The sequence below is a fragment of the Dipodomys merriami genome, unplaced genomic scaffold (genome assembly GCF_024711535.1).
Source record: "Dipodomys merriami isolate MVZ:Mamm:240054 unplaced genomic scaffold, mDipMer1.0.p SCAF_9, whole genome shotgun sequence".
In the NCBI taxonomy this organism is placed as follows: domain Eukaryota; kingdom Metazoa; phylum Chordata; class Mammalia; order Rodentia; family Heteromyidae; genus Dipodomys; species Dipodomys merriami.
The window spans coordinates 58,355,183-58,380,822 of NW_027206512.1; the positions used below are offsets into that span (position 1 = coordinate 58,355,183).

General features: G+C 43.2%; 1 protein-coding gene across 13 annotated transcripts in view; it reads left to right on the plus strand.

Annotated features, from left to right (window-relative positions):
- Positions 1–25,096, plus strand: part of Ldb2 (LIM domain binding 2) — a 308,933-nt gene extending 283,837 nt beyond the window's left edge. The window contains exons 6-9 of one of the 13 annotated variants that reach the window (XM_070013016.1): positions 14,353–14,476; positions 17,700–17,851; positions 20,376–20,518; positions 23,454–25,096. In XM_070013016.1, coding sequence (XP_069869117.1) covers positions 14,353–14,476; positions 17,700–17,851; positions 20,376–20,480 — 381 coding nt within the window. In that variant the 3' untranslated portion in view covers positions 20,481–20,518; positions 23,454–25,096. Of the gene's footprint in view, positions 1–14,352; positions 14,477–17,699; positions 17,852–20,372; positions 20,519–23,175 lie in introns of all 13 variants that reach the window. The other 12 variants (XM_070013012.1, XM_070013015.1, XM_070013017.1 and 9 more) reach the window with 12 other exon arrangements.
- Positions 25,097–25,640: the final 544 nt, after the last annotated feature.

The following is a 25,640-nucleotide window of genomic DNA, read 5'->3' on the forward strand; positions in this document are numbered from 1 at the left end:
TCATACCTCCTTGCTGGTTTATAAATAATTTGGGAATCTGAGACTTGATTGAAATGTAGAAATGCCTACAGCGAACTGTTCTTGCTGGAAGCTACTAGAACACGAACAAATATGCTTCTCCCAGCCCCTGGCCCAGCCGAGGGGCCTGAGAAACCATTCTCCCTCGTATGTGGGGAGTCAACATGGGAAGTGAACAGCATTAGGCAGCTGTCAGCCACACACACACACACACACACACACACACACACACACACACACACACACACACACACACACACACACACACACACAGAAGATGGAGGCCACAAATTCTAGTGTATTGGATCAACATACTGTCTCCAAGAGGAATTGATTTTCACCATTATCTAAGATCTTTTGTAAAGAACACAGCAGGTATGTCCTAAAGGTGCAGGAAGCAAAGAGATACCTACAGGGCAGAGGACAAGACAAGACAGGAGACCCCCTCCTCACCCCTCCCCGCCTTTCCCCACCCAACACACACAGATAACAGTGGAAGGAAGGAGGAAATGACTATGTCTGCAATTCCTCTTGAGGCTTGTAATGCTATCTGTGGGAAATATGTGCAATGAGATTAGAAGCGATGCATATTTTCAAGTGACACTGGAGCAAGGGTGGCTGCTCAGCTCTGACTTGGTTTTGCTGATGAGGAAATGTGGCCATGCTCACCACGTGTGCGTGTGCCCAGGACTCATCAGTCACTCTGCCGTGACTCTTCCTCCCATTCTCCTTCCTCCCTGCTCCCCTCCCTCCTTCCTTCCAGCTTATCTTCCTTCCTCCCTTGCTTCCATCCTTCTCTTCTCCTTCCCTTCCATCTTCTCTCCCTTCCTTTGTTCTTTCATTCCTTCCTTCTCTCCTTTCTTTTCCTTTCCCATTACTTTGCTTTTCTTCTTACTTACTAAGTACACCTTTCTGTTGATACAAAACTGATCTCTGCTTTTGTCGCTAGGACTCCAGCCCCATTAAGGCAGCTCTATTCAGCTCACTACAACACAGGGTATGTGGAATAAAACAGAGGGAAGCTAGGCGCTGGTGGTTCGTGCCTATAATCCTAGCTATTCAGGAGGCTGAGGTCTGAGGGTCATGGTTCAAAGCCAGCTCGGGCTTAAGAGTCCTTAAGATACTTATCTCCAATTTTAACCACCTGAAAACCAGAAGTGGAACTTTGGCTCAAAGTGGTAGAGTTCTAGCCTTCAGCAAAAATGTTTAGGGACAGTGTTCAGGCCCTGAGTTCAAGCTCCATGAGAGGGAACTGAGAGGGAACTGATTTGTTCTGAGGGTAAATTCAAGATCAAAGCTAACAAGTTCTTAAAAGTTATGCAACCTTGAATCCATCCCTCACTCTCTCTGGTCTCCCATTGGTCTTCTGCTTATCTGTAGAGTTTAGAGTACAGGGAGGATTAGCTGGAAAAACACATGTGAGACCTGAGCCAAGTATCCAGACACCAAGTGCTGGACGTGATTAGAGGTGGCAAGGGATTTATCATCAAGCTCAGAAAGAGTTTTATGATGGTAACTTTCCTCCTTCTGCAGCTTTTCCATGAAAGCACGGATATATTGAACACACTGAAATATGGCTTCCCAGTGTCTTGGTTTGCAGCCTGGCCCTGCATGAACTCAAGTGGACAGTTATCATGCTGTGTTCTCCACCGAGTGTCCAACATCTGCGTTGCAGAGTGGACTTGGGCTTTGTATATAAAGCCTTCACCTTCATGAGGTCCATCTCCTTCATCGATTGGCTTAGAGGCCAGATTTCTCCTCACATATCACAATCTCCTTTTCTTCCAATCCTTGGCCTTGCTATGAGCACCTGCTTACACCTCAGGAGCTCCAAAGGTGGCTGACACCGCGGATGGTACAGACTAAGCCTGCTGCAGCCACGCACGTGTGTTTTCTTCAGCAGTGCAGGCTGAAGATGCAGATTCAAGCTTCTTAGTCCGCCCTCCCCCCCCCCCATTCTCAGGTGGCTCTCCACATCAGCAGCCCCCATAGAAACCTCAAAGCCTTTGACTCACAGACCAAAGCATTCGTGGTCTAGCTCCTCACTGCCCATTGACCCATCTTCTCCTTCCTCCTTCCATTCTCTCCAGCCATCCCCACTTCTTCTCTCGGGGTTCTCTTTTTCTCACACGAATGGTTAACATCAATTAGTTATTTGGGCGGGGGGAGTCATTTTCAATTATATATGCCAACGTAGCTCACGCCCTCCATCACTCTCCCTCACCCCCTCCCCCTCCAATCCCAACAAGCTTCATCAATGCATTCCAGTTGCACACGTGGACACAAAGCATTTTAATGACATTTGCCCTCCTACACCCTCGCTCTTTGCCCTCCCCACTCCTGCTGGAAGCGCTCAGGCAGATACATTCAGAACTTTAAGAACTCTCCTCACATCCCTTATCCAGTCAAGTTGACCCCTGAAATAAACCACCATGATACTTCTTGTTTTACATTGATAATGCAGTCTAATCCTTCCATCTCAAAGTTCATTGATTAGCAGCCTTAATTTCCCATACCACCGCATATCCAAAGAGATTCAAGAATTTAGGGCATAGACATCACTGCCGAGCCATTACTCTTCCTATTCACAGGCCTTTAGTCGAAGTATTTGGATTTTCAACTCTTCTGAGGACATAAGCCTCTCTACTTTTTTCTTTCCTTTTTATTTTGGACTGGGGAGGGGGGAGTTGATAGCATCACTAGCTAATATATTTGTTGTGTTATATATTTATTATCTTTCTCCTTTATTAGACTCTAATTCCATTAAAGGCTGTGATTTTTTTTCCCAACAGCTAGAAAAGATATGGTCATAAAAGTGTGTTGCATGCATGCATGCCTGAATGAATGAATGAATGAATGAATGAATGGACTGCAGCCCCTTTTCATAAAGCCCCCTTTGCATCCATTTCCATAACACACTGCCATCATCCACGTAATTCTGCTTTGAACCAACTTTCCTTCTTTGCTTGGGAGGAGAAATGGCTGCCATCCGGGCCCCACAGGCACACAGTGATGGGGTATTCTGGGAGCAACTGCGTATCTAAGAGCTGAATTATTGAGAACTCATGCCTTTCCTGTGTGGCAGAGCAGGGCTGGAGGGCTGTTACCCCGTAGGAGAGCCCGGGGAGGCCCGTGAACCTCCCAAATACAGCATTGCTCTGAGATCCCAACACCAAGAGAAACCAGACTGACCAATCCCACTGGCCACAGTCCTGAGATTCCCCCAAACAGCAGCTGGCAGATGAGCCCCAGAACCCAGGACCCAAATCTGTCTTTACCAGTCTTAAGAGCCTATTCCCAGGACAAGAAACAGGCATAACCATTCAGTTAGCATTGGGGAGGGATTACAACTGCACCACCAAGATAGTCATGTTCTTGGAAACAGTCACCAACATCTCCCCAGGAACATATCCCAATTCCCTTCCTCATAGTATGGAGATAATGAGGCCCCATTTATACAGTCTTGCATGTAAACATTATCCCCTGCAAGTACATAGTCTCTAAGTTCCCTGGGAAAAAGAATCCACATGCCAGGAAAGCTATCTCTTTCCCATTGAGGAAAGGATAGTGGGAGGGAGGAGCAGGGGGGAGGGGGAGGGAGGTTCTACTGTTCCCTGAGCTGTGAGCAGGAGCTCACTCGGGAGTCACACTTCTCTGTCCGGAGAGACTCTAAACAGCAGTACTTGCCCTTTGGTGTGTTTAGTGCTTTGGAAACAGAAACAGATAAAAGACAATCAGTATAACATCTACTGTATATTTCAGCTCAGTGTTTGTTTCAATGGCTTTTGCCTACATTATTTGGCCCTCTCAGCTTTTCTGTGGGGTAGACACTGCAGCCTTGATTGAGGTGAACCTTTCCTGTCTGTCCTCCACAGTCTGTCCACTAATCTATCCCTCCTTTGCCCATACTCACTCAGCTCACCCCATGGTGATTTCCAATGTCTCATTGGTACATGCATTCAAAAGTGTCTGCCTGAGCCAGGTGTCCATGGCTCACACCTGTAATCCTAGCTACTCAGGAGGCTGAGATCTGAGGGTCATGGTGTGATGCCAGCCCTGGCAGACAAACCTGAGAGACTTTGATCTCCAATTAACCACCAAGAAGCTGGAAATGGAGTTGTAGATGAAATGGTAGAGTGCTAGCAGCCTTGAGCAAAAAAGCTTAGGAACAAGCCCCAAAACTGGTGTGTGTATGAAAGAAGGGGGGGAAGGAAGGAAGGAAAGGAAGAAGGAAAGGGGGGAGGGAAGAAAGGAAGGAAGGATGGAAGGAAGGAAGGAAGGAAGGTAGGCAGGCAGGCAGGCAGAGGCAGGCAAAATAAAGGAAAAAATGTCTGCCTAAGTTGTGTTACCAACCTCTGTTCTGGGCATCTTTTCTCTCACCTAACTCCTAGCTCACCTTTGGATCCCTCCATTCTTCCTGGCCCCTCAGGCTTCCAGTTTTATCAGCTGACTCTCCCTCTTACAGGAAGCCTGGGTGATGGGGTCGGTGCCCACTGTGCTATGTATGGGCAGGGTTCTTCCTGAGCATCTAGAAGATTGAAGAATAGCATGGGAAGTGTACTTGAGTGATTTGCCCCAAGTTACCTCAATTATAAAGTGGATGAAACACCATCTGGCCCACTTTGTAATTTCTGAATCCATTTGTTTTCATTTTGCATTGTGCCTTGTACATGTTCAAGCAGTCATTTATTCCATAAACATCAGAACCATTGCTGATATTAGGTTATATAAATGTAGAACTAATTGAAGAATTCAGTTCTCTAGTTTTGTCGTGTGTGTGTGTGTGTGTGTGTGTGTGTGTGTGTGTGTGTGTGTGTGTGCGATCTATAGTATTATTTAGTTAAACATAAATCAAAATAGCAGGGAGATTTAGCTCCATCCATAAGCAGTTGACTTTTAAGTAAAGCAGATAAGTAAGGTGTGTGGGCCTCATCCAATCAGTTAAAGGTCTTAAGAACAAAGTCTGAAGTTTTTACACAGAAGAGGAAATTCCATTTCAAGACTATAGCATTTTCTCCTGCTTGAGTTTCCAGCCATTGATGTTGTGGATTTGGACCTCAGAATGATGTCTAATCATGTGCTCCACTTCCTTAAAACACATAATTACAGATATATGTATACACATTCCACAGGCTCTTTTTCTCCCTAAAACTTTAAATTAATTTGGTGACTACCAATAAAGAGGCAATGTCCACCAGAGGCTGCTTAGAGATGCTAGAGCCGCCAGCCTTGACTTGCGGCTCCCTGGCCCAACCGAAGACACAGCAATTGGTCATTAAAATGTTTGAAAATTTACCTGAAATGATTATAAGGATGTTTCCTTTGCCCTTTGGAAATTAGCTACCATGCTGGAGAGCAGAGATAGGCTTCTAGAACCAAGGACAGGAGATCACTGTAGGTATCCACAATATCATCAAACCCTAATTGTCAGTTTGTGTGTGCATATACATATATATATATATATATATATACACACACATATATTTGTGTGTGTGCATGTGTATGCATATGTGTGTCTATATATATAGAGAGAGAGAGACAGAGACAGAGAAAGAGAGAGAGAGAGAGAGAGAGAGAGAGAGAGAGAGAGAGAGAGAGAGAGAGAGAGAGATACACAAAGCAAAGAACATCTGTCTGATTTGTATAGACTTATGCCAGTAAGTTTCACCAGCTCCTGACTTGGTTCCACAGTGATAAGTTACATATACAGACAGCACTCTATGCTCAGTACTTTCAATAGATTTTCTTATTTCTTACAAAAGCCCAGTTAGAGACCGTTGTTATGCAAGCCTTTGTAGATGGGAAAACCAAAAGCCAAGAGATTGAATAACTGGTCTAAAGTGACGGATTAGGTAACTGGCATTTAAACCTAGCCCAATCCTTAATCATCCACACACCCAAGAGCCACCACTCACATATTGCTTCATTTCTTACAAGTCACATATGCTAATCCAAGTCCACCTAGAGGGAAAAATGCACATCAGATGATTTAGTTGAGGAGGTAGTATGTGACAAATTATTTATAATGATACTACTTAGAGCCAGACCAGCCAACGACATAAATGAGATCTTCCTAAAACTAGGGATGCCACTCCAGGGACTAAAGGAGCAAAGGCAGATATTATGACTGGCAGTCAGGCTATGTGGTAGAAGCTAGAAGTATCCTGGACCTGTCTGGAGACAGTTGCTAGAGAGGCCAGATGAACTTCAAAGAGAGCAACAAATCCCCTGCCTTGTTTTGTTAAGCACATAGTAGGCTGAAAAAGGTCCTTCAAGGCTTCGAATTCACCTGGCAGCTCTCACTATAACTTGGAAACAAAGGATCTCAAGCCAAAAATCACTCTAGATTTAGGGTGTGCCGTAAACTCAATGGCTGACATCTCTGCAAAGATAAGACCCAGAACAGGAAAAGCCCACACACATAGAGAGGAAGATTGGAAGGTTAGTGCTTCAGTCACTTTTGGAGCCAGCAGAAGCTAGGAATAGACAAGGAAGGATTCTTCACCAAGAAGAAGGAACATGACTTGCTGACTTTTCAATTCCAGACTTTCTGCTTCCAGAACCGTTAGGTCTCCCTAGTTTGTGTTCCTTGGATCTGGCACGACTCACTTTGACCATCACCTTCCACCAGGTGGCACAGACATGTGAGCAATAACATCCGTGGGTCTGTCCCGTGCCTTAAGAGAGCTGGAAGGGGTGGGCTGAGAGCAAGGAACTAAACAATAAGAGCCCTGTGAAAGGGGTGCTAGACCAAAACACAAAGCCTAAGAATGGTTTCTGTGGGATCAGAAGAAAAGGAGATGTACCCAGGCCTTTCCACAGCCTGAGGTACGGTACAGCAATGCAAGCCACGTTGCCCGTATGTGGGCCGGAGCTGAGGTTAAGGGCTTTCTTGTTCAGAGAGCAAAGAAAGGTCCTGAAACTGGCAGCCTCTGGCTCAGGCTGCTACAGTGAGGCTGGCTACCACCCGACTTCCTTCCCCACACCCAATGGGGCTCCCGCACTCCAGAGTCCAAGAGCTGAGACAACTTTCATGAGTAATCGATTTGCAAAACAATTGAGAAAAGGCAAAGGGTCTGCTGGTTGAATCTTCAGATAAAGGGGAGGATAGTTTGAATTTGACAACCAATCTACCTTTAATCCTATCAGGAAATAAACTCAAATCATAATCTGATGTTTTGGAATTGCCTGGCTTCTGCAGCAAAGTCTTTCCTTCCTGGACTTGTTTTTCCTCTCTAGGGCAGAGTGGGCGTACTCACAGGATGCCTGCTTTTCTTTCTTATCTGCTTCTGGGTGGGCATTGTTTGCTTTCTCTCCACAACCCCCCCCCCCCATGACTTTCCTTTTGTGTTGCTTTTCTTTTAAATTCCATACAGTATCTTTCCCTATCAGTGTACTATAATATCTCTTTCATAAAGTGTTCATTAAATAAGAGAAACCTTTACTCTTAACAAAGATTTTCTTAATTCATCCCCTACCTTGTAATATCTTTCTAGCTCAGATTTAGCCATGGGAAGAAGATACTGAGAAACAGGACTGTTTATAGTTTTGAATTTTCCTTGAATATTTATCCCTGAGTTCTGCACAGAGGTGATAATCAGACACTACAGAAATACCATGACTCTTTAACCTTGTTAGCACCCATTGGGGCATTATAGCCAAGGACCCCTCTGAGTCTCAAAGAGACGATATGATTGGCTTTAGAATGAGCCTTACTAATCCCTAGGGAATGTTCTTGTAGCTCAGAAGGCCTGGGATGGTGGTGTAAACAGTATTCTTCAATTAAAAAAAAATATCCTCTCCCCAACACTAACCTAGCTCCAAGCAGAGCACGAAAGATTAACAAATCACTCAGGAGCAGCATCATTATCCCTAATCTATATATGAGGAAACTGAGATCCAGACAAACTGAACTTCTTGGGCAAGAACACACTATAGATAGTAAATGGGAAACTTGGGGGATTGAAACCTAGGCAAATCTGGCTCCAACACCAGCACCCCTGGTGTATCACAGTCCTGTGTCTGTAGATGCAAGCCATGTGCAAGAAGTTGTACATAGAGACAGTAAAAGCCTTTGAATTCAGGATATTAGAAGCAATTTAAGCCACTCCTGTTCACAGAGGTAAACAACATAGCAGTGAGGAGTTAATGGCGCAGGGTTGGAGTCAGACAAACTCAACTGAACCTCTTCTGTGCCCTTTCGAGAACTGTATTACCTTGAATACATTCTAGGAGTCACATTCTTTATTATCAGCTCTGGTGGACTTAATGGCTTTGGGTCTGAATCTCCTCACCTGTGAAAGTGGGCCAGGAGGTGACAAGGGTTAATGATGTAATTAGTATGTGTGAGGTACGTACTCCAGGGACAGACATGGAGTGGGCATGCCATAGCTATTACTAAGTTATGACTCAACAAATATTTGAGTAGATCTAATGCCTTGTTAAATAAAACGAAGTAAAAAGTAAAGCAAGGCTTGCTATAGATAGAAAGACAAACAATTCCACTAGAAAAGAAATAGAAACAAGGGGATACAGAGTTGCGTAGTAAGTGTATTAAAGGCAGAAAGGTCTGTACAGGAAGAGACCTTCCGAATCTGGGGTTTGGGATTGGAACTGGACCTTAGTGGTTCAAACTGGTATGATTCAGTCTGGTTTTCTGTCAATAAACACCTGCTGGCCCACAACAAATAAGAAGCTGTCCTCAGAATATAAATTGATTATGTCATTGGCCATGTTGTTTAGTCCATCTGACTTTTTTATGCAGAACTGTCTCAATGAAGGAAACTCTGAACTGAGTGAACTCTGGTCTGAGCTCCTCGTGTTCCATAGCTTTGACAAATTATTTGCAGACCACCTCCTTAGACTAGTTCTGTCTAAATCCGGGAACAATGATTATTTTTTGAAGGGTATGATTGCGCATCTTTGGGGGTTTGTGGACTGCATGAACTCTGTCCAACTATTCAACTTTTCTATAGCATGAAGTACCTATAGATGATAAGTAGACATGGCCAGATGTAGCCTTATGCCATATTTGCTAACCCTTCGTTCAACTGACAGACTAGAAAAGACCTTAGAGTCATAAAGAAGCAAAAGGAGAGGCCTGAGAAAGACCATCCAACATCCCTGAACAGACATCTAAGAACGAAGAGGATATCTTTCCAAAAAAAGTTAGAATTAAGGTGTTGGTATCAGTCAGAGGCTGGATTGGAATTAACAGAATGTCCACCCATGCTGTCTTTGTAGCTCATGACCAACACTAGCAAGTACTACGTGTTTCTTCAGTTCTGTGGGTGAGTGGTATGGGAAGTGTGTGAACGGGCAGTTGAAGAGAATCCGATTCCTCTGGGAGGACTGCCCCATTAAAAATCAAACAATACCAAAATAACGTGCTGCCCACTTTTGCATCTCTGAGTACAAAATCAAAGGAGTCTTGGGACTGAGCTGTCGTCCGTCTGGCCAACACATACACACTTGGACACATTCCTCACTGAGGAACCAATCAGTCATTTATCAAACTGACAAACCTCTCACTTCTAAGCCTACAGGACCATACCTGATCTTTGTGCCAGCAACAAATGACTCCTTACTATTAATCTGACCAAAGTTATCTGTTATCCATCTATCTGTCCATCCATTCCTCCCTCCTTTGGTCCAGCCTTCCACTCATCAGCAAATTCCTATTGTGATTATAGAATTCTTTACTCAAAAAGTCAGTGTGCAGCCTGAATTCTAGAAAGTGACATCAGAAACACAGGGGAGCAAGGCCAGCCTAAAACATTAATCTGCAAGCCACTGCCTTCCGAGCTTTGCCAGGACAATCTGTGGCTTTCTTTGGGATTCTAAGTGATCTGAGCAGGCACTGAATGCTGAAGTGCTTCATAATCAGAGGGCGCTTGCAGGCCTTGCTGGTTCCACCCCTTTCTGCTGCATCCTGGGATTTCTCATGGTCCCTTCCAACACCACAGGAAGAGGAGACCAAACTGAATTGCAACCCCCAAGGCAGGCTGCTGCAGCTATGCTGAATGTGGCCTTTCTTTTCAAGCACAGAACCCGGTCCTCTGGGAACTTCATAGTAGGTTTAACTGCAATAAAATTATTCTTCCAAACCAGTGGAGCTTGTTTTATTACACTCATTTCTACTAATGTGTATGTATAAGTGGGATGGTGTGTGTGTGTGTGTGTGTGTGTGTGTGTGTACATGTGCACATGTATAAATGGGGTGATGATGATCTGTGTGTCTGTGTGTCTGTGTACATATGTGCATGTGCAGGACAGGGAAAAGAAATGTTGTAGCCTGGATTATCCTTCCCACAGACAAGGATGGGGACAAACCCGAGCAATGACTGGGATTATAGCGGATTCATGCATACATTTTGCACAAAAATGGAAAGACGGGATCTGCATAGCCTTCACCAGATTCTCAACATGGGAGACCTTAGAGGGGGCAGGAAACACAGCTCCAAGGAAATCTGGTTAGTGACTGCAGGACCCCACTCCCACAACAGTCTTCCTGATTGCATTTCCTAACACTCCAGGTCTTTGCTATTGCCAGCATTCAATGGCGGGCTGCCCAGAAGAGAGGCTCTTATCTGAGTTAGTTCTGCCACCTACAGCACACAGCCCAGCAAAGCCACTGTGTCAGCACAGCAGATAGGACACCTAATCTGCGTACATGAATAAAAAGGGGAGGGAGCTGCCTCTCCAGCCCAGGACCTCTCCACTGCAAGCAAATGACTTTAGGAATTCTTGATTAGCATGGAGAGATGCAAGCTCCTTGGGGGTGGGTTACAAATGATGAGAAGATATTGTTTGTATTGAAGAGGAAGGGAGAGATTTTTGAGGATTAGTTCCTGGTGTGTGCTTGTGGTTGGGGAGAGGAGGAATGCCCAATACCCAGAGAGGAAATGCACTGTAAAAACAAAAGCAATAATGAGTTTTCAGAATAAATGTAGCTCTCCCAGTGCATAGATTGCTTGAAGCTGGTAACCATTTCCGGGTCCAAAGGAGTTGTCTTTGCCATATAACTTGTCATATGATGAAAAATAGTTGCATCAGACGGATGTGATTTCCTGAGATGCTTGAACCATGAATCCAGGGAAGGTTTCTTAATACATTTGGATCATTTGTGTGTGCATACACCTGTGTGTGTGTGTGTGTGTGTGTGTGTGTGTGTGTGTCTAACACGGAGCTGAGTGCTTGACACTGAGGAAGAAGCTGGAAACATGTTTTATGGATGTAAAACAATAACATGTGGTTTATTTCACAATCTATTTTGTGCTTGCTAATATTCAAGCCTAATACCCCCAGATTGTCAAGCTCTTATACATTAGAAATGTGTTCTCACATTTGCACAATATGCAACATGGATATTGTGGTACAGGTGAACCTGAAGCCTGAGTTATTAAATAGCTTGCCCAAAGATACACACAGACAAAATCTATACCTCTAGCTCTTAGCCAGTAAACCCAGGCTAATGCTAGTCCACCCATGTATTTAACACCATTGTAAGCTCAGTTGCAATGAAAAGGAAATAAAACCAAAGAAAATAGTTTGAAAATAGTTTGAAAACCTTTTCTAACTTTTTTATTAAAAATTTTTCCTACTCCCTAGAATTTCTCTGAAAGTCTGTCCTATTATACTTTAAAAAAATAATAGATACAGATATCTTCCCTGAGTGTGGCGGTGCTTCTGCAAGGAATGATTCATTCTGAAGTCTGCTTGTACAGATGATTGGGGAATCTTTCACACCATTTGGTGCACAGACTCTGATTTCCAGGAAGGCATTCTTAATAGAGAATGTGCACGGATCATGTTGGAATACGGAGTTCATTGTGCATGCAGCAATTCAGCCTCTTTCAATGGTTTTTCCTTACCAACATTTTACACTTTACGAAGGGCTCCAAATTAAGCAAAAAAAAAAAAAAAGTCCGATCAAAATCTGTCATGACTTGTCCTTTTCTGGGTTTCTAACAATGCCTTCCCAGAATTCAGTGGCTCTGTCCTAAGGACCAACATTGCACTTGCATTGTTCAAGCTTTTGAAGGGGAAGGGAGAGATACTGAGGATTAGCTAGGGGGGAAAAATGCCCAATACCCAGGGAGGATACTGTGCTTTATACTCAGAATCTCAAGCTTACTAGACCAACACACTGTCACTCAGCTTTACTTCCTGCCCAGACACACATCCATTTACCTTAGGTTCCCCATCCTTACGGTGAGCACGGGGGCATACCACCATGCCCAGCTTTTCCATTGAGATGGGATCTGATGACGTTTTCTGCCCAGGCTGGCCTGAAGCCATGATCCTTCCGATCTCACCTTCCCATGTAGCTAGAATTGCGGGCAGAAACCTGTAGTTCCCAGCAAAAGATTTGAAACCAGATAAACTACAAATGAAAGATATTTGACCCTTAAATGAGGTTATTGGTTTTTAGCAAGTTTAGGTCATCAGTGGGTTAAAAGGGATAATGAACTGGGGGTGCGGGGGAGGCCTTGGGGCTTGAATTTTGGGCCTGGGCACTGGCCTTGAGCTCCTTTTGCTCAAAGGGCTAGGACTCCACCACTTGAGCCACAGTACTACTTCTGGCTTTTTCTGTGATTAATTGGAAGTAAGAGTCTCATGGACTTTCCTACCCAGACTGGCTTCAAACCATGATTCTCAGATCTCAGTTTCCTAAATAGCTCGGATTACAGGCATGAGCCACCAGCACCCAGCTTAAAGACTCGTTCTAGGTAAAGGTAATTATAGAACCAGCATAGATAGATTTGAGCAGGAGGAAAGGGAGCCAGAGAAAATGGATTGGGTAAGAACAGGAGACCACTACAGATTTGTGTATATCTTGCTGACTCTACTGTCTTTTGTGCAGAATGTATAGAACAGGCTACCTCAAACTCTAGGAGTTCTTGCCAGAATTCCATATAAGATGTTTTGGATGTGAATTGAAGACGAAATGAGAGGAGCAGATCTTGGAAGTCTGCATTTTAATCATCAGCCCACCTGATTTTGTTCGAGACATTCCTTAGATCTCACCTTGAAAATTAGCCAGGAAAGATCTTCCAGTCTTTCTAAGAATCACTCCTTAAATACATCCATTTCTTTGAATCATTTTTTAAAAGGAAATATGGAGATCAGAGGTGCAATCTCAGCTTCCAAAGAATGTCTTGTCTAGTAGAAAAGGCAAGACTTTAGAGCACAGGGTTCTAAAATCTAAGGAAGTCCAGGCAGCAGAAAGTGCTGGGTGCAGCAAGAAAACGGTAGGGGAGCCCAGCCTGTGCAGGGAGCGGTGCACATCTGGGAGGAAGGTGTTATGAAAGAAGTCACTATGTTGTCAAGGATGCGCAGGCAGTGGCTAAGGATTGGCCATTAGAATTCAATGGGGGGCAAAAGGCAACATGGCCCCAGGGAAAGTGTTCGATGTGAAAAATGATGTAAAGAGAGGAACTCATAAGGAAGACAGAACAATGGAGCTGGAGGCTACGCATGTGTCTTTCATAAAATGATGCTTTTTCCACATGGACTGGGATAACGCTATATTTGTATCACTGTCATTGTAACTGCGATTCAGACATCTTTCCACATGCGGGCCTTGGACCTCAGCAGTTCAGTACTCCCCAAGCAGTGGTAGTCTGATAGGCTGGCTCCAGAAGGAATTCTACAATAGTCTTTAATTGTTTTACCTTCTTGGTTCATTCATTAATCTTTGTCATCAGATATCTGGACCCAAAGTAAAGTTGAAAACTCTAACCAAGAGAAAGAGCGAGGTGACCAAGGCAGAATCTCAGTTAAAAACTCCCACATTATAAGAATACTGGCATATGCTATTTATATTCTTTTCATGGGTAAAATGGAAATGAGTACATGTGAACAAAAAAATAACAATGTTCATCATCTGCCTTTATACAAATTAGGATCAAAAAGTATCTGTACATCCCACTCTGCTCTCCAAAATTTAAAAGCTGGATTTCACTGCCAGATAATCTGCATAAGCTAGCATTGTAGCTCACAGTGTGTGGTTCTACAAACATGATCAACAGCCAGAGTGCTCCGAATTCATAATCGAGCTGTGTGTATACCCAGAATCTATATAGAGGATATGCCTGTGTGTGTATAAAAATCAAATTCAGCTGTAATATATTATAAATGATACTCTATTAAGTGAGTATAATCAAGTGCTGGTAATATTTCTTTCTCCACAAATGTGGATAGGGAAAATGAAAACCAGGGAAAGAAAGAAAAGAACCCATAAGCTGTCTAACTGATTCCAGCTGTTCACGTTATTTATTATAATTAATATCATCAAGTAGCAGGATACCAATGTCTCTGAACCTCTTGCAGTTGTGTGTAATACTGGAGCCAATGCAAGAACTGATGTCGAGACACAAAACCTACAACCTCAGTCCTCGTGACTGCCTGAAGACCTGCTTGTTTCAGAAGTGGCAGCGGATGGTGGCCCCACCAGGTAGGTCCACTCTCATTCGTCACTGTTGTTCTAAGTCTCTCTGCAGAGGTTTGTATCGGGGATGAAAAGAGGAAATCCTAAATGTACCCAATGTCATTTGTCAGGGATATCCTGGCCATGATTTTGGACATAGAGATATGGAATAGCATCAGGATTAGCTATCGTCTTCCTGCTTACAGATTAGGACCTAGAGAAGTAAAACTGTGTATTCAAAATCATCAAGAAGGTTATTGGCAAAGCCAAGATCAGAATCAGGCTTTTCTGTCTCCCAATGTGTGAATTGTTACAGCAGACTAGACTGCTGGCTTCTCCTAATCTAGTTTTTAAGAATGTAGAAAATGGAAGGAAGGAAGGGAGGGAGGGAGGAAGGAAGAAAGGAAGGAGGAAAGGAGGAGGAAAGGAAAGAGGGAAGGAAGGAGTAGAGAGAAATGAAAGAAAAGAGGTGGAGAGAGAAGAAGGGAGAGCAGTTCAGAGAGATGGAGGGAAAGAGGTAAGGAGGAGAGAGGAAGGGAGAAAAGGAGAGGAGGGGCAGTAGAGAGGGAGAGGGACAAAGAAGGTACATAAAGTTTGCTCTATTTTTCAAGATGTGTTCTATCAGAAGTCAGTCTGATCATGAGAAGAATACATAAAACACTGCCTTTCCCTCACCTCTGTAGACTGCAGTTTAGATACTGTAGTCTCCTGCTGGGGTTCTGAAATTACTGCTGCAAGTCATCGTTAATTGTCTTTCTGTCTAATACATTTTCACTCCCAGGCTTGTGCTGAGCCTCATTGATCATAAAAGCAAAATGTATGCATTCGCTAAAAATTATTTTTATAAAGAGTAATTATTAACGTGAGGCACATAGCTCTTTGAATTACAAAATATAATGGTCACCTTCTACTGGTAATTAGCCAGGGGCTTTATATAAAATGATTATAGAAGATTTAACCAAATACATACTTAGAAAACCAAGAAAATAAGTGGTATTTTTACACAGAATCATTTCACTCTATCTTTGGTGGATTTTAGACTTTTATAATATTATTTTTCAAAGTATATCAAGTGGGTTTAAAGTAGCTTTATTTCCTCTTTCAATATCAATAAGTCTATGAAAAATATCTACTCACACACTAAATGCTTTGAGCAGCTATAGTTTCCCACATAGGAATGTATAACTCATATCATTCATTCATTCCCTCATCCATTCTTTCAATAATTAATTATTGGACCCTACTAGGTAGTAGGCACTTGGAGTTTTACACTAAAGGAAATATATTATGACATATTTATTATTGGCCCATTGGACACAGTGAGGCCTGAGACATAGAGCTGTACTTGGCCCAAGTAAGTATCACAGCTAACACATGTAGACAATGTCACACACAAGGTATGGTGTCTCCAGAGGCCTTGCACTCACTAAAACAGCCACCATCACTAAGAGAAATGTCTAGAATGTTCATTTCAGATGCATTTACTCCAAATTTTTATGAGTAAATAAGTCCAGATGCATTTTTTCCAAAGGTAGTAAATTTATATTCTGGAGCTCAGATCAAAATGCTCTGTAGGCCTTGGTATCTGTGCTTGGCATAAAATGTCACACTCAAGTTTCCTTCCAACTTCATGATCTAGGACAAATCTGTTTCTTCTTTCTGTTATTCTCCAAAATAAGCACCCACAAGGTAATTGAAAGAGATGTTCAGATGGTAAACCTTGGAGCAAAAGGAGCAAACCATTCATGGAAGGAAAAGTAGCACAATCCCATATCTTTCTTTCAATCAGTGTCAGGAATAACTTTGTGGGTTAAACTATCTTTGAAATGAGCCTCATTAGAAACCCCTCCTAGAAGGGAAATAACAAAATGATAAAACAAGAATACAGGCTAACCCCTTGTAGCAATGAGATATACAAGACACTTTGTTAAAAACAAACTCTACAACTTTGGGAGGTAGGGAGGGAAGGAATGACTGGAGGAAACAAAGGAGGGGGTAGCAATGCTCATTACCTTACTCATGTAACTGTAACCCTGCTGTACAGTATCTATACAATAAAAATATTAAAAAAAATAAAACCCCTCCCCTTGACTGCCAGAGCATCACAGAAGTTTTAATAAGTTTATTAAGTTTATTCCAAGTCCAATAACTGAGTTCTCAACAGGGACCATCTTACCTGACATTGTCAACTTGTTCAGCAACTGCATGGGAAAGGCTTTCTCAAAGATTTTCTCTTCTTCAAAACAAAGATTATAATAACACCTAGTTAATCGGGTTGTTAAGAATATAAAATAGTTAACCCACAGGAAACAAACAGAATTGCATGGAGTAGATCATTATATGTAATAGACAAGTGAATAAATAAGTTCACTGTGCCATACATTACCCTTGAGTCCCTATATTTCTAGTAAGGAGTTGCTTCCATCACAGCTAGAAGATTTTCTCTGTTTCTGAATGGACATTTCTTGAAAGAGGTCTAGTTTTTCTTCATTAATATACTGGCTATGCCAGCACATTGCTAGAAGTGTTTAAATACCACAGTCCAAACTGTGGGTACTCCTACAGAGTTTGAAAATTCATCCTGAAACGCATATACAGGGCCCAGCAAACTAATGCTTTGTCTTCTCTTGAGACTAGCAAGGTTTAGTAGAGGCAGGCTGCAGTGTGGCCCTGAGCCAGTAGGGGACACTGTTGCACACAGATCCCAACGCAACTGGCCGCAGTTTATACTTAACTCATAGCCTGTGTCTTCTAGGGGCTCCAGGAGCCTTCCTCCCTTCATCAGAAAGAGAAAGTCGTCCAGGGGATATTTTTCCCGAGCATTTCTCTTAAGTAAAAATAGTTTCAATTCATTTATGAGAGTTGTATGTGTAGCTCATATCTACACAGTTGTAAATGAAAGGCCTATAATTACAAGGAACTGTTGAATAAGCATCATTTTATCTACAGGCAGGAGGGGGAAAATCATATCTGTTGTGTTAAAAATGAACAAGAGCTTCTTCTAGTTTTTTATAAAGTGACAAAAAATGGACATTTTTAAAAATAGTCCACTCTTCTTTTTTTTTTTTTGATGATACAATGGTTTTTTTCCTAAGTCTTCTATTTTTTGTACGTGTTTCATTGTAAAAGTGCTGCACAGAGGGGTTGCAGTTACATGAGCAAGGTACAAAGTCTCTGTTGCTGGACTGGGGAATACTAGCCTGGAAGCTACCCCCTGGAATGGATTCTTCTTCCCTCTTCTGTATTGTAGCGGAACCCACGAGGCAACCAACCACCAAACGGAGAAAAAGAAAAAACTCCACCAGCAGCACTTCCAACAGCAGCGCTGGGAACACCAGCAACAGCACCGGGAGCAAGAAGAAGACCACGGCGGCAAACCTGAGCCTGTCCAGTCAGGTACCTGTAAGTCTCGCTTTCCTCTTAGGCCTGAAATCTTGCTTTAGCCCATCTCTCTACTCAAGGGACTTGAGTTTAAAGTCTCTTCTGGCTTGAAAAGAAAAAAAAAATATCTGGGTAGGTTGGAGGTGGGAGGGGGTGGTGGGGGCAAGGCTGGCATGATGTGGGCTGGAAGGGCGGAAGCCTGCCATGGGAACACTCCTCAGCCAACCAGGAATTAGGAGGGCATATTAAGAGTTGATGCTGCAATGAGACCTGAATTAAAAAGCCATCAGAGGCACAGACAGGAGATATGTCACTTTCGGTTTAATTAAAATAGCACTTCGCAACATGCTCCATTGGCATCTTAGGGCCTCTCCACACTAGCTCTGGAGACCCTGTGCATAGCTAGAAACTGGCCCCCAGAGCTCTGGCGCCTTACTGTAATTTGCCTGGGCCTTCTCCACATGGGCAGCCCCTCTTATTTTAAGACGCAGGCCATTAACTTGCAGCCAGGGGAGGGGGTTTGGGGGGTAGAAATGCAGCTCAATAGATTTCACTTTGTCCATTTCACTAGCTCAGGGGGAGGTCAGTCCTTGGGTTGGTCTCAAGTCTCTTGACCCTTTGGCCTCTTTCTTTCATTTCTGGGTCTGGACAAAGGCCGACCACACTGGTAGCTTGAGGGTAGACTACAAATAGTGTGGACTGTGAAGGACTGTCTGTCACCTGTTTCTTCTGATCTGTGTCCCTTCTGCCTAATTCCTTCCTGCCTCCAATGCCCTGGCTCCAGGATTAGAGGATGGCTTCTGAAATCCCCCTGCAAATAGCACCCATCCTTTCTTTTCCTTCCACAGGTCCTTGTGGGTTTTCCTTCCTTCTCTGCTGCCTTTGTCGCTCCACCCTGTCATCAGGTCTTTGACGCTCATTCTAATGCCAACCCTTCTTGGTACTTCATGGACCACCTTTAACACTATGTCTTCAGAGCCGCACCCCATTTCTGGTTTCTTCCCTCCACCAGTGTGATTTTACTTCTGTGGACTTTGTCACCCCCTCCGACCACCAGCACCACCATCCATTCTCTTCACCCAACTCATCCTGACCCTGCTCCATCTCTTTCCATCAGAGTGGAATTTGCCATGCACAGTCCCCACTTCCAAATGTGCCTTTCTGTCCCCGCCCTCTTTTACCTACTTTCTGTTGGTCAATTCTCTTTAGACAAAAATCAAGCCTGTCAGTACCCAGAAAATTCCGTAGGCCATGGTGGGGTAAGAGTTTCATGTGCACTGCATTAGAAGGAAGAGGTCTTGGAGACGGTGGCCATCAGCTATGGAAGAGGCCATTTCAATGTTAAGGTGATAAGAGTTACAATCCTCAAATAATGGAAATAGTTCTCCCATCTTCTATTTTCTGAATGGGCCTTTACATTCTTCACCTCAGCTGGTCAGGGGGAAATAATTCAAAGGAGAGGAACTGAGTTTCTTCCATAAGGTACCAGAAAGTTATGCTGCTTCTGGTTAAATATGCCTAAGGAAAACAATATGATGTAAACAAATTGGCTGAAATTGTATACACAACTAGCCCCTTTACTCCTCTAGTTCCTAGAGCTTTAGGAACTAACAATGTTCTAGTAGCAAAGGATTGAAGGCTATGTCAGAGAATTCTAGAAGGGTGGCATAGCTATTGAAAGGCACAGGAACTGTAAAAATGCAGATCAGTTGAACAAGTAACTTCTGAGTTCCTAGTACATGCACCACACTGTTAGATACTTGTAATTCCAAAATTCAAAAAAAGAGAGAGACACAGACTCTTTTCATGGTGAGCTCGCTATCTAATCTAGAGAATGAGAAGGTTTCATCTCCTGCCAACTCACAGAATATAGTATTGAAAAGATCCTAAGGCCTCGACTAGATTTGATGGGTCACCCACTAGTGATGTCTGCCATGGGTTTAGAAGTTGAGAGTGAAAGTTTTCATGTTGTGTATTTTTTACATCCTTGATCTAGACAGAATCATTTCAATTTTATTTTAAAAAAAAACATAATTTTTCCTATTCTATTATGTCCCTGTCCTCCAAACTACCAATTGCATTTTAGTAGAGGATTTGTGTCAAGTGATATTAGATTGTTGCGGGGGGAGGGGGGAAGATTTTGTAAGCAAGACACCACTAGAGATGGAGAGCTGAATTTCAACACATATCCTCACATCCTGAAATTAAAGAGGTTTAATTTCAAAAACCAAAAACAAAACTTGCAATGGTCCAGAGAGGCAGAGAAGAAAACCAGGTTAGGGAAGTGTGTAAATCTGTAGGTATCTTCAACTTGAATGGACATTAGATGATAAGCATGTGGTCGCTTATAGCTGCCACATCTTTTGACTCTACCTATGGACTCATCAGCACGCTCTTTCTGTTTGAATAGAAATCATGTCTGCAGGCATGGGCTGTCTGGTCCCATGACCACAGCCAGCGTCTGCTTAGCTGCTGAGGCAGCAATGTGGTATGTGGCCAGGACTAGGGTTTAATCCTTGGATTCTGCTTCTCACTCCATAAGCAGGGGCTAGGAGCCATCCCGAACTGCAGCCTCAACCCTGGGAGGGATGGAGACCTGTGTCATTCAACAGCAGTGACCCCTTCTGGCCAATTTAAGGAGAAGCATTGAGGGGCCCTGAAAGGAGTCACTTCCAGTCCTCCTCAGAGGTTGGTGGTCCTTGCACGGGGAATTAGTGAGAAGATGTGAAACATGGGCAAAAGCTGGTGACCTCCAGGCTCCCAGCCTAGGAGCAGAGGTTGACCTTGTGGGGTGTCAAGGGCAGGTGGGCTACTTGTAGATGGATCCCTCCCTGTGACCCCTAGCAGGACTTCCAGGCTGGCAACAGGAAGGAAATGTGCTTTCACTGCCAATGTCCGGGGATTTTGGAAGATGCAGGGGTGGAGAAAACAGGTCCTGCTCTCTAGTTAGAGAGTATCCAGAATGTGCCAAAGTCAACCAGAGCAGAGTCATCCTACTGTAAAGGTCTTAAACAAACAAACAAAAAAAAAACCCCGAGTAGAAATATGCATATAATACTTGAGAGGCCTCCTGTACATAGTCTTTACACAGCTTGCCATCTATCAGTCATAAAAACACCAAACACGCACATACACGTACACGCACACAAATATGCATAACCAATCAGACTTGTGTGGTATCACTCTGAAACATACCATGCTTGAAAACACCTATTCTGGGCATCTTTTGCAATTGTTTCTAGAAAAGAGAGAGAGAGAGAGAAAGCAACCAAAGGTCTCATCATACATGACAAATTTCTGTTAGCCCTATTTCAAGTGACTCAACTAGCACTTTCCTAGCACACTTCTTGCATGACTGTTGTTTTCTCATGAACACATCTGTCGTGCTGGGAACTTCCGTAGACTGCTTCTTGTTTCTCCTTCGTGTTTTCAAATCATGCTTCCTCCTCATACTTTCCTCAGCTCTCTGGGTGACTTCATCCAAACTTGCAATACTAATGCAGACCTAACATCATTCTCCCTTCCAGTGATACCTAATGCATGTGTTTCTTTAGCCTTTCAAAGTATGCTGTGCAAACGTCATTCAGTGAGATTAATTTTCATGTCGTGCTCTGGCCAATCTTGTCTTATTTTTTTCTATCTGCCTTTGTTCCTGATCATAATTGAGTCTCCTAATTGCCTGTAACTAAGTGACACTTTCCTATCTGGACAACCCCAACGGGCCACAGGGCAGCTGTGCTGCTAACTGAATCATGCTCGCACATCTGCATAGTACCCACATCCCATCTAAAACCCTGTTGCCATTCTTGCCAGTCAAATAGACTATGTCTATTTTGCATCTCATCTTAAGAGTCCTCATGAGTCCTTTTATATGTCAGAGTCATTTCTGGTTCTTTGTTGCCTAGTAACCACATTCTTGGAAGCACCCAGTTCAGTACCCTACCAGCACCATTATTACTGAGTTAACCAAGTACACACTTTAAGAATTTACTCTGTCAGGATGTTTTTAACATCATTCTCTTTCAAATGATGCGCTTTTAAAATTAGTTTTTTTTATCCATTCACAAGAGTGACTAGAAAACATGGTTGGAAAATGTATCGACTCTCTCTCCTAACTCAAGGAAAAGGGTGAAGCAAGGTTTTCCATCCCCAAATAGATCAAGTAAGGATTAAGAGATGTGTTCAGTGGATCCTGTTTGCATCGGATCAGAGGATCCCATCCCCTTCTCTTGATCCTGGGCAGTTTTCTATTATACTTCCGGAAACACCTTCTCTCGGTAAAATCCCAGTTTTCAAAGTGCTTCATAGAACAAGCCTCCTTATCAAGAGACACACTGTCCAACTCCAAAATCATGCGGTCCAAGAGCCTTTTCTGCTCTTGTGGAGGCTGACAGTAGCTCCATCTGAAGCACGATACTTTTAAGTAAAATATTGCTCAAACGTGCCCAGAAATCTACCTGACAGGTGTCCAGGTCCGTGCCCAGATCACCCACCAACCCATATGGTTCCCTTTGAACAAAGAGGCCAGCGTGGTGCCCTGCCTGTGCATCCGCCATCCCTTCCCCATCCTGCCTTCCTCCAGCTGCAGACTGTACGGGGCTCCCTGCTACAGTAGGTGATTTTCTTGTTTGCACGGAAGGACAATTTGTACTTAAAGGAGTGATTAGATGGATTCTTCTTGCACGCTTCCACTTCTGATGACGACCAGCTTCATCAGTATAATTATAATTAGCTCTCTTCATCTTCCTTTTATGGCACCAGCTGGATGGACTGGTTCTCTTTACTGCCCAGATTGGTAGCAGGGTTGCCTGTGTGGGGATAGGTGACAGGCGCCATGAAATAACAGATGGTAAATTCAGGGCTTGTTGGCAATCAGCAGGTTTTTGCTAATGACTTAATTAGCTATGCAAATTGTCAAATCAGTGTGAACATTGTTTTTATCGAAAACTTTACCTAAATTAATTACCATAATTAAGTAGCAGAATGTCAAGGATATTGGCTGCATAAAAGGGCCTGGCTGAGTAGGAAAAAAAATTTTTTTAAAGAGAGAGAAATGCTAGAGATGCTGTCTTCAGTTAAATGCCTACCATCCTTGGGACAGAGTAAATACCACTTGGAATGAGTTGTGTGAATATTCCAGAATGGCACCTTATGCAAATCCCCTTTCACTTGCTAGTTTCCAAAGTCCCTCAATAATCAAATTGGCAGATTTTTGGAAGTATTGAAAAATCAACCCAGCAGAAGGTTCCATAAAGCCCTCTCGAAATTCCCCAGTGTCAGCGAGTTCAAAGCGTGGCTTTTTTTTTTTTTAAATTTTGAAAAACTCCATTTTTTTATTTCTGCAGATTGCTAGCATTGCTCGTTCTCCGGTGTCAGGCTGCGCACTAAGGACATAAACTCGCGTGGTTGTTACATCAGGAGGCAATGTTTATTTCCTGTAGAATGCAAATATGCGTCTCGCCCTCCTCCCCACCCCCAACATTGAGAAATGACACCCCACACCCCTGTTGTACAGCACATGAGTGTGTCTGTCCTAGTCTTCCCCAGCTCCTGCCACTGTTGTTTTAAGCTGAGCTTCTCTCTCCCAAAGGTTCCCTGTAATAATGTCAGCTGCTGTTCACAGGATGTGATGGTGGTAGGAGAGCCAACTCTGATGGGAGGTGAGTTTGGGGACGAGGACGAAAGGCTAATCACTAGATTAGAAAACACGCAGTATGATGCGGCCAACGGCATGGACGACGAGGAAGACTTCAACAATTCACCCGCCCTGGGAAACAACAGCCCGTGGAGCAGTAAACCTCCAGCCACGCAAGAGACCAAATCAGAAAACCCCCCACCCCAGGCTTCCCAGTAAGAGGTCCTGCCGGCAGAGATCCACTGTGGATAGGCCCCACCCGTGGGGTAGAGTTCCAATGGCAGATCTTAACTTTCAGGAGAGGAGCAAGGAGAAATTATAACTTTCCCATGCAAAGCTCTATCCCTAAACCACAATGATCAATGCTCTGGTTTTCTTTCTTGCATTCTTTTTTTTTTTTTAATTCTTTTTTTTTTTTTTTGGTTGGTCATGGGGCTTGAACTCAGGACTTGGGCACTATCCCTGAGCAATTTTGCTCAAGGCTAGTGCTCGACCATTTTGAGTCACAGCACCACTTCTGGTTTTTTGAGTGGCTAATTGGAGATAAGAGTCTCACAGACTTTTTCCTGCCCAGGCTGGCTTTGAACTGTGATCTTCAGACCTCAGCCTCCTGAGTAGCTAGGATTATAGGCATGAGCCACCAGAACCCGATTTTTTTTTGGGGGGGGTTGTTGCTTTTAATTGAGAAGATCATACCGAATGTCTCCCTGGCCCTTGCTTGGAGGCCTTACAAGAAGTACCAATACTGGCACTAATGGTAATGAAAAAGAGAGCAGACGCAAGCGCGTCTCCTGGCACGACCTGATCCACGTGTTTATTATGTTGAATTCCCTTTTCCACGCTTCCAAGGAAGGCCATGTGGCCTGCGCGTGCTCAGTGCTCAGGATCGCATTAAACATGTCGAACCTAACTACAGATGACTTTTTAATATTGTAAAATACTTTCTGCTTTTCTGACTTGCATTTGAGAGTTTCTTGTTTCAGTAAAAAAAGAAAAGAAAAAAATCCGCTTTTGGAAAGTAACTTAATTGTACCTTTATTTTCTTTCTTCCATGTTTATTTCCCTGCCTCCCCCCCATTGGGCAACAGCAAAGAGGGTCCAACGAAGTAATTTAATAATCGAGCTGATGTTGATTTGTTTCTTGAGTCTGAATTGCATCAATATTGTCCAAAGGCTGAAACAAGAAATGTCTTTTGTTCATCAAAGACAATGGGTAGATTTTCTCTTTTAGATGAAGGACAATTGGACCCTGGAAAATGTATGCATTTGTGAAGTTGCTGTTGATCCAAATATTTTCAAGCCATGTACTCCATTAATTTTGTGGGCAGTTTAATAAATTTGAAACTCTTTGTGTTTTGTTTTTAATCTGAGTTGACATTTTTGGATGGTATATTTCTTGTATAATATTTTGTAAAGCTCTCACCTGGTTCTTTTATGGGGACTTTTCTTTTGGGGCAATCCCAGTGTATTTATGTGAAACTTTATAAGAGAACTAATTTTTCCATTTGCATATTAATATGTTCCTCTGCATATGTAAAGACACAGTGGCCCGTGTGTTATAATGAAACAGCTGTATTTTATGTATGCTTTACTGGTAAGTGTGCCAATAATAAACTGTGTTAATGACCAAAGTAAGTGACTCTGGCTGTTTGTATGTACATATGTGTGTGTGTGTGTGTGTGTGTGTATGTACATATGTTTGTGCATGTACCAATCTGCTCACAGTTCTGAGAAGTGTTGAGCTGAGTCTTAGTGTCCAGATTCCAAGTGGAATAGAATGATTAAAACCTTGTCTGAGGGAAGTTCACTGGGGCCTGGCCACTAGCTTTGAGAGAGAACACATTCCCATACAACAAGTCCCAGGAAATGGATTTACCACTTGTAGATAAGGTAGCCAGAGAGGATGGAAGCTGAGGATTCATGCTAGTTCATTCTCCAAGGCTCAGGAAAGCTGACCGGTGGTAGGGGGGCCACAGCTGTTTCTGCCCCACTTACATGCTGCTTGAGGCATCCTAGAAAGCAGCCTGTGCTGAGTTTTATACCCAGGGGTCACAGAAACCCAGAATCACCTGTTGAAGGACAACTTTCTCCATGTCACGCTGCTATAACACACCACCACAGTCTGGATAACTTATCAGCAAGTGTACTTATCAAAGCACTAGAGACTGGAAAGGC